This window comes from Lepisma saccharinum, chromosome 21, assembly GCF_977018435.1.
Source record: "Lepisma saccharinum chromosome 21, izLepSacc3.1, whole genome shotgun sequence".
NCBI classification, from domain to species: Eukaryota; Metazoa; Arthropoda; class Insecta; order Zygentoma; family Lepismatidae; genus Lepisma; species Lepisma saccharinum.
In genome coordinates this window covers 38,446,606-38,456,147 of record NC_139249.1, presented here as the reverse complement: position 1 = coordinate 38,456,147, position 9,542 = coordinate 38,446,606, and the positions used below count along the sequence as shown (strand labels likewise).

Here is a 9,542-nt window from a genome sequence, read left to right as displayed (position 1 = left end):
AATTAAACTATGTTTGGAAACATTGCAAATTTCCTCTTAGCTGCTTTGTTGAAATAAATCTTCACATTGTCCTCTGATTATTCTGATCCAAATATCTAATCTAGTTGACAAACCGTTATAATAAGTGAATCAGTATCAAGTTATACCCTATAAATGACACAATACTAATACTACAATGAAACATGTTTCATTTATTTTTATTATTATTTCTAAAAAAGATACTTTCACAATATCCATTTATTGCGAGTCCAATGCGATTCAGGTCAACAATTAACAATTTCGTTGTTTATTTCGTAGTCAAGGTGTTGATTACTAAATTTGATGCCAGACAAAGATTTTTGGGTTATTAAAAGTGTTAGACGAGGTAACTGGTTGAAAGGAATATTGCCGCAGGCCTATCTACATGGCTGTGAAATGTTGCGATAAAGGTCGAATGGATTTCGTCTGGCCGAGAAGTAAGTTCTTTATTTCTTCAATGACTCTGGAAAAAATAGTTCAAAATTAAAGTTCTTTGTATACCTGCATTATTTCTTAGCATACATGTTTCACATTTTAATTTTTGTAACTACTCATAAAGATTGTAAGCGTAGGAACACCCAATATAATAATAATAATAAACGTAGGATTCTGTTTATTTTTTTTCTTTTGGTTTTCTTTATTTTACTTCCCTCTTGTGCCACTTTTGGCTGATTTGCGAAGATGGAAATGAGTGTGATGTCGAACCCGGAACCCCTGGCGTCGTAGCGCGTTGAGAAAACCACTCCGCCACGGTGGCCTACTGATGTATATTTGTTTACTAACTTTGCACTTACAGCCCAAATGCAATTGTGTTCTATTGCAGATACACGCCTCCAACATATCAAGAACTCCCCAACAATCAGGCAGCCAATGAAATTACCCAAAACTGAATATTCGGAGAAAACCTATGGGAGTGGCGTACATTAGATGTTTGGATACGACTAAAGGGTGCATTGAGAAAAAAAGTTTGAGAACCGTTCTTTTAGAGCAGCTAGGGCACTCGCCCGATGCTTCGCGCATCATGGGGCCCCACCCAGATGAAAATAATTGTTTGTGCTCGGGTTATTGCGGGTTTATAGGACGCTGGTGCTTCCAATTAAGCAACTAATCTGATTTTTCATGACTTCATGAATTATTTCGAGGATTTCCTTTGTGGAGTAAATTGTAGAGAATTTAATATATTTCAGTGAATGAGGCTTCATATTGCAGACATTTCGGTGATAATGTTAACCTTTAGAGTCTTATTTAATGTAGACACTGTTCCAGAAGATAACATATATACTCAACGTTTTCAATATTAAGTGAACAAAGTTTGGATTACGCGACATTGTAGAAAACTAGTAATATGTATAGAAAGATCTTGGTCAATATACGAGGTATGATCATTAAATAAGATTCGTGAAGGCAGTGTTGTCGGCAGGGAATATGGTTCATGTGTTTTCTTTTCTCTTTCCCATTTCTTTCTTTCTCCTCTCTCTCATCATCTGTTTCTCATCTAGGTTATCCGGGTGAGCAGGAGGGTGGTAGGGGCTATAGCAACCCAGTGCTGACGTCAGAGCCTAAATCATTGTCTCCTGGCGCCTGACGTTGAGTTACTAAACTTTATCAGTATGTCGGTTTTCTTCTCGAACGGCGTTTCTTTAAATATAACAAAAGGTTAAGTTAACATTATAATTGAAAATATAATCAAAACACTTAGTTTTGATTATTCTTAGTTCAGGAACTATAAAGGATTATTACAAGTTGTTTCTACAACCTAGTATAATACTGTTATCCGTGATAGCAATGTACATAATGTAGACTATATGTAATAGTACGTAATATGACATTCATTGTTATCACGGATAGGTAGATCAGCTCATTAGAATATAAGTTATATATTCACATTTTATAATTTTATAGTTGACAGAAGTCACGTCAAGTTTATTTAATTGTTTTAATTGTAAAGTACTCAATGACTACAAATTAACTGTTGTACTGTTGTGAAATTAGAATTTTACCTTTGTATGAATTTGCTCCTGAATTATTATGTACTTAATGAGCATGAAGGATTCTATAGTCTTTATTATGAGATATAGCAAGAATGAAATCTCAAATACTTACTTATCAAGTTAGTAAGACCACTAAAAATACTTTAGTATTGATACATTTCTCAATGGGGAGTGTAGAGGTTATTCCCTTACTCCAATTCCTCAAACTTTGGTTTTAAAAAATGTATAGCATTAAATACCTGTCAAGATCCAAAATGAGGAGTTATATTCGGTCCCCTTCGTTTGTCCAATCCACTGTTTACTATGTTCGTTAGCCTGAATTGTAAAATCAATTGTAGTAGAATGGCACAGTGGTCCTTTTGGAGTTGATTTCAACAATTTATTTGTGTAACTTGAATACCACTGAAGTTGAACGTTGATCAAAATGTTCTGTCAACCTCCAGGGACCACTACTATGTCATTTTAACACAATTTGTTTACAGCATCTTTTCTATTTCTGGACTATTTGCAAAATAGGGAATGCAAGAAAGTTGGTAAGATGAAGAGACATCATCTTATAATTTTTATTATGATCAATATTTTACACGTGTTCTTCGAGGGCGCATATTATCATCCTCCTCTTCATCTACATCGATGTGACTGTCGATCCAGTCTGTATAGAAAGCCACCGGGATGTATATGATAGGGTAGAAGTCCGTCCCACAAACGTGTTCGCTGTTGTACCTGGACATTATCCCTGCCAGCTTCCCCTTGCAAAGAAGGGCGCTACCGTAATCCTCCTGCAATTATCATTATCTTTATTATTATTATTATATTGTATTACAGTAACATGTGAAGATATGTAAAAAAATGTGATCCTGATACAGGTAAAAGAAAGTTGAAAAAATTCATAGAATATGAAATCATATAATCGATCAGTGCTAAATAATATGTTCCAAAAACCTTAAGAAACTTAACTTAATGGGAGCATTTGGATAGCACTTGTGCTTGATTGAGACGAAATTGTTTCTAAGCATGACAACGTTAGGGATGTGTGGATCCGAATGTTTGAGGATTCGGAGCAAGCTATTTTTGTAACGTGTCCGGGCAAGAAGTTTGTGTCGGACACTGCATTGTTTTAAATGGATCTTCCCCTTCTAATGCAAGATTTTTATGTTTCATCGCTGTGGAAACAAGCGAGTAGCATGATATATGTTTAACCTACTCATCATTGTTATGTCCATAATGCTTGTATTCATCATTACCATCATCGTAATTGCATTTTTTGTAGCATAGTATATGAAACGTGTTAGGTCGGAAGGTAGTGTGAGGAAATTGTTTTATTTGCTCATATATTTTTTATTTTTTCTATTTTACCGTTAATAATATTTTTATGTGGTGTCTAATTAATTACTTTATCTTTCATTAAACATTTGTTAATACATAGTCAAGTAATATTACAACTTTTGTTTGCACACTGTGTCCGACAGACACTGCTTCCCATTTACGTAAAATATTTTTGTACGCCTGACCTTCTTTATCAAACAAAGTCAAATTTTGTGAAATGAGAAAAAGAAGAGAAACAAATAAAGTAAAAAAATATCATGTTCGCAGGAAGTATCGTTTGGAGTATGTGACAAAAAATATAAGCAACAGTGTATAATAGACACTGGTTGTCCGGTTAAAGGTAAATGTCTTCGTATAGGATCCATATAGGAAATCTATGGTTTCCGATTCTGTAAAAGAGAAGAAAAAGATACAGAAGTCCGACAGGCTATCATTCAAAATTGTGGATTTCATTGGTGGTTCCAGACTTCAGGATTCGGACAGCCAATCCAATATTCCGGATTCCATCAGTGGTTGCAGACTTCAGAATTCGGACAGCCAATCCAATATTCCGGATTCCATCAGTGCTAACAGACTTCAGAATTCGGACATTCAATCCAAGACTCCGGATTCCACGAGTAGTTCCAGACCTCAGGATTCGGTCAGCTAATCTTAAGTTCTGGATTCCGTTATTGGTTCCAGACTTCAGAATTCAGACAGCAAGTTCAAGATTCCGGATTCCATCAGTGATCCCAGACTTCAGTATTTGGATATCCATTCCAAGGTTCCTGATTCCGTCAGTGGTTCCAGACTTCAGGATTCGGACACCCAATCCAAGGTTTCCGGACAACGTACATAATTCCAGGCTTGAAAAATAGGACATCCAATCCTAGGTAGCAGACTCCAAAGGTGGTTCCAGGCTTCAAGATACGGATAACGATTACAAGGTTCCGATTTCTATCAGTGGTTCCAGACTTCAGAATTCGGTCAGCCAATCTCAGGTAACGGATACCATCGGTGGGTCCAGACGTCGGGATTCGGACTTCCAATCCAAGGTTTCGGAGTCCGTCGAAAATTCCAGGCTTCAGAAATGGGACATTCAATCCTTGGTAGCAGACTTCAGGCTTCAAGATACGGATAGCCATTACAAACATACGGATTCCATCAGTGGTTTCAGGCTTTCGGATTCGGACATTCAATCCAAGGTTCCGGACTTCAATGTTGGTTCAAGGCTAAGGATACGTATAGCCATTACGAGGTTTCAAATGTTATCTGTAGTTTTAGACGCCAGGATTCTGATAGTCATTCCAGATTCTATCAGTGGTTCCAGCTTCAGGATTCGGACAGTAAATCCAAGATTTTGTATTCCATCGGTGTTTTTCAAGCTTCAGGATTTTGATAGCCAATCAGGTTCCGAATTCGTTCAGTACTTCCAGGGTTGAGGATTGGGATAAAGATTTAATTGATTTGGAATTCGGAATTGGAATGATTAATTCCATGGTTTTGGATTCCAATATTTATAGGAATTAAAATAATTTAGGATGTTAATATTTTTTTCATTCTAGCATCAGCTGTCGGCTTACCGAGCAAACCGTCTCGATTCCTGTCTCGGGAGCTCGCACTACGCAAATGTCCCCCTCCTGAGCGTGTTGGGGAGCTCCGTACGATTCTATGCACTCCACAATGTCCACCACCTCCACTTCGAACTTCATCAAGCAGGGCGACTGAGCTGTGAGATCCTGAGAGTAAAAGGGAAAATTTGTTTGTGATTGATACAAGCATTGATACAATCGATATGATACCAACAAGTCTCTTCTGTTGTGCGCAGCACAAAATAACGTTGGGTTATTACATTGTTAGTAACTGTCGACGCACCTCTTTGGTTCTACAATCCTCCGTTATACTGCCACCTGGTGGCTAAATCTACAATAACCTGATGGAGCCTATTACGGCAAACTTGAAGAGATTCTTTATGTACTGATATGCACCGTTTTCATGTATGTGTTATAGTTCTTGTACTATAAACGGTATGAACCCCGGATGGAATTATGAATCACCCTTTATTTATCACGAAACCTCTCCCATGCTAGCGTCCAAAATATATCAGCATTTCAGCATTGCGATTCACTCATCTATCTAAAAGCTTTGAACTAGAAAACAATATTGCTTCAAATTTCAAAACCACCTAACATGTACTACATGACTACATCTATCTCACATCAAATATCTTCGGTAAAGGTGTACGAATTAAGTCTTTACCCAAAATGAAGATATCTCATACAAATAAAAATACAGCATTATACTTACTATAGGTCCCCATCCCATGACGGTGCAGTTTGTCCCAGGTTGGACCTTGTAGTCCCTGTCAGGAAGTGACGCAATATTGACGAAGTTGTCTACAGTGAACGGCAATTCGAGCTGAAAGGCAAAAAAAAAAAAAGCTCTTTATGGTTTAGCAATACGAAGTAAGATCTTTAAATAGAAGTACTGGAATCATTAAGCGTCTTGCCTCAAATCAATAAAGGTTCTTCGTTTGTTTTTTTAATGAACATTGATTTGTCAAATGTAGTGCGCAATTACCTGCACTCTTTCTCAGTATTTTTTTTAATGCGATGAAATAAAATTCTACATTGGAAACAATGCTGCAAACACAATTATCAAACCATGGGCGTAACTTACGACCTAACTTTGGGCTGGCAAAATCGAACTTCGGACTTAACTTTTGGGGGCAGAATCAAACTTGGGACTTAACTTAGGGGCAGAATCAAACTTGTGACTTAACTTGGGGGCAGAATCAAACTTGGGACTTAACTTTAGGGACCAGAATCAAAGTAAGGAGTTAACTTTGGGGGGCAGAATCAAACTTGGGACTTAACTTTGGGGACCAGAATCAAACTTGGGACTTAACTTTGGGGACCAGAATCAAACTAAGGAGTTAACTTTTGGGGGCAGAATCAAACTTGTGACTTAACTTGGGGGCAGAATCAAACTTGGGATTTAACTTGGGGAGCAGAATCAAACTTTCAAACTTGGGACTTAACTTTGGGGGGCAGAATCAAACTTGGGACTTATCTTGGAGGGCGGAATCAAACTTGGGTTTTAATTTGGATGTAGAATCAAACTTGGGACTTAACTTCGGGGTCAGAATGAAACTTCAGACTTAACTTTGAGGGAAAGAATCAAATTTGGGACTTAACTTTGGAGGGCAGAATCAAACTTGGGACTTAACCTTTGGGGCGCAGAATGAAACTTTGGACTTAACTTTGAGGGAGCGAATAAAACTCGAGACTTAACTTTGAGGGGCGAAATCAAACATGGGACTTAACTTTGAGGGGCGAAATCAAACTTGGGATTTAACTTTGAGGGGCAGAATTAAAGTTTGGACTTTGAGGGGCAGAATTAAACTTGAGATTTAGCTTCGGGGGCAGATTGATGAGTTTTCTATCCAATAAAAATAACGTCCAGAACTATTTTGCTAAATAGCTTACATTTGCGGAGCCATAAAAAATACTCTTCAATACTTTGCTCCTCAGATCCCAGGAGGTTAAGAGAAGTATCCTTAACTTTTACATTTAGTAACCTGAAAATTCGGGGTTCCCCCGCCAAGTTACGCCTATGAATCAGACTGCTAAATAGTGAGGAACTACCATATTGGTAGTGATCTGCCCCCGCAATGTGCTCCTAATTTTTTTTATATCCGCAGGACTTCCACAGTTAGTGTCGCTCATATAAAAAAATCGATTTACGAAACAGAAATCTGGTTACCAATAACATCATATAACAACGTCTGTGATAATAAGCAGTGGCGTATTGTCTCAGCCACTCAGAGGGCACCGGGTAACTTGTCATATGGGTCCCCTCCGAAATGCAGAATTAACTTACCTGCTCCTCAGATAGCAATCGATAGGTTAAAATCCCTCATCTCATACCTTTATAGCATCGCAGTTTGTCGTAAACGTAGTGTAGTGTCAATTGTCTACAGTTATGAATCCAGTAGAAAGATTCAGTTGCTCAACCATTCAATTCCTTATTGCTACACAATAAACATCAAACTTGTTAATTCATGATCTTTTACCGCAAATATTAGTTTTACACATGATATTTAAAATGTAACTTCACACTAAATATTTTCAAGGGGGCCCCAAGCCTTTTCATATTGAAATTAGGGCTGAAATGAATTTCGCACATTGTCTACACTTGTTATGTTTTACTTCAAAGGGACCCCGGTAGCAGGTTGAGCCCAGGGGCATTTGTCCTCTCGCAATAAGGTCCATTATCCCCTCCTCTGCCACGCAGGGTATACAGCGCATGAGTTAATGGGACCATTATTTTGTGAAGTTCATTTTTCTTACATATTGAAATTTAGTGGACATTTCGGTCGAAATAGTATATATATGTATATATACACACACACACACACACACATACACACACGTGTACAAAATAGGACATTTCCAACACAAGAATACTGAATTGTAACAACAATCCCAGCTCCACTTTTTTCTTATTGTTGCAGTGGACTTACCTCGTACAGTGCAATATCATTGGACAAATCTTTCTCCTCAAACATTTCGTGGAATATCTCTTTCTTAATTGTCCTCCGCTGCTCGCAATACGTCACCTGGTCCTTGAATGTGCTTCCGGCCACGGCTGTCAAAGTTAGTTGGTTCCGGAAGTGGCGGACCCTGTCGAGATAAAGATTGTCGAACTTCGAACCTTCCAAACAGGGGTGTGTATAGATTATGTAAGGTGTTCAAAATGTTGCATGCAATCATCAATTTATTATCATTATTACAATAAAAAATATGTTTGTCTCGTAGTCTTCTTTTACAAAGTTAACATGTGTAAGTCACACAAATCTACAATAAAATTGAACAATATTTAAAGAACCAGCAAACAATATACAATTCAAGTTAAAGAAGAGAATTGAAATCAAGCTTAAATGCTTTTTGGGAAAGGTGGTTCAGCACTTCATATGGTGTTTCTCACAGATGTCCTTCACCCTGTTAACCAGTAACCTCCCCATTCCCCCCTTGCTGTCCACCAGCAAGAAACACCCCAAATGTGCACTTTAATGAGATATTAGTGCTATATTAAATGTGTCTGCCCCTTAGAAAGTATTTTACATCCTTCTCATTTATTTTTCCGTTAACTTTGTTTGTGCCTCCTTGGTCACGAAACGGGTTGAATAGTCAGCTCACGAAGGTTCCGGGTACGAATCTCCACCACAGCATGGGTGTGAGTCCCTTCAAAAATTTCATCTCTGAAAATATATTGTTGTGCGGGACATTGTAATTTCAAACTGAGTTTGAGTATTTGACCATGTTACCACCTCAAACACTGTCAAGTATAGTACTTGTAAATATATGTTTTACTAGTTTGAATCGTAAATCAATCAAACAATGCGTACAATTACAAAAAAATATGTTTCCAATGCGTAAAACGATATGACAACAGGTGTTTCGTTTAACAGAAAAACAATTTATAATCAGAAAAAAAATCATTGTATTTTGAAGTTGTTTTCCGACATGTAACAATACGTGCTTGAAACAATGACTTAACAGTACCAAACGGGAAAATGCGGAGATAAATTTTTTCAAATATATCACGAAAACTATCGTTCATTTGGTAGCAAAACTTGTGAAGTTAATGTACTCACCCACTATTTCATGAAACCGAAAGTAATTGAAAGACATCATAGACATCGTCCCATTATCTGAAGAGAAGAAAACAGATCTCAATTAGTGGGATTGAAACTCTCATCAATCTTTAATGTGATTGCAGTTCAATTTGAAAGTTGAGTTAACGTCCAGTTTGTAATGTTAATTAATCTTGATGCAATATGTACAAATTGCCGACTACAGACTATATACAAGGCCAGGTCTACGTTTTCGAATTGAGCCTGTGTAGGATACAAAACTGTATATTAAACCTTAAACGTACATCAATTCCACTATAAGCTTGCAACATTGGATTGAATATGTATGTAATTTCCTTAAAAAAATATTAAGAAATAATATTCGTAAGCAAAGCTATAATTGTGTACACAAAATAGATGAACCTGCAATCACATGCTTTTCTTCTCTTCAGGTTACTTTTAAAACACTAAAGTTGTAACTTATTTTTCAAAATACTGAATTTGATTTTCGTTTTGTGATTACATGAGAACAAATATATGATGAAATATTTAACATACACACACACACAACTTTTCAGGTATTAATACAA

The 9,542-nt window shown here is 37.1% G+C and overlaps 1 protein-coding gene across 2 annotated transcripts in view; it reads right to left on the bottom strand.

Moving 5' to 3' along the window:
* Positions 1 to 2,521: 2,521 nt before the first annotated feature.
* Positions 2,522 to 9,542, bottom strand: part of LOC146003995 (thrombin-like enzyme flavoxobin) — a 37,050-nt gene continuing 30,029 nt past the window's right edge. The window contains exons 5-8 of one of the 2 annotated variants that reach the window (XM_083142539.1): positions 7,840 to 7,999; positions 5,622 to 5,732; positions 4,898 to 5,053; positions 2,522 to 2,788 (exon numbers count right to left, since the gene is read on the bottom strand). In XM_083142539.1, coding sequence (XP_082998665.1) covers positions 2,582 to 2,788; positions 4,898 to 5,053; positions 5,622 to 5,732; positions 7,840 to 7,999 — 634 coding nt within the window. In that variant the 3' untranslated portion in view covers positions 2,522 to 2,581. The remainder of the gene's footprint in view (positions 2,789 to 4,897; positions 5,054 to 5,621; positions 5,733 to 7,839; positions 8,000 to 9,542) is intronic. The other variant, XM_083142540.1, reaches the window with a different exon arrangement.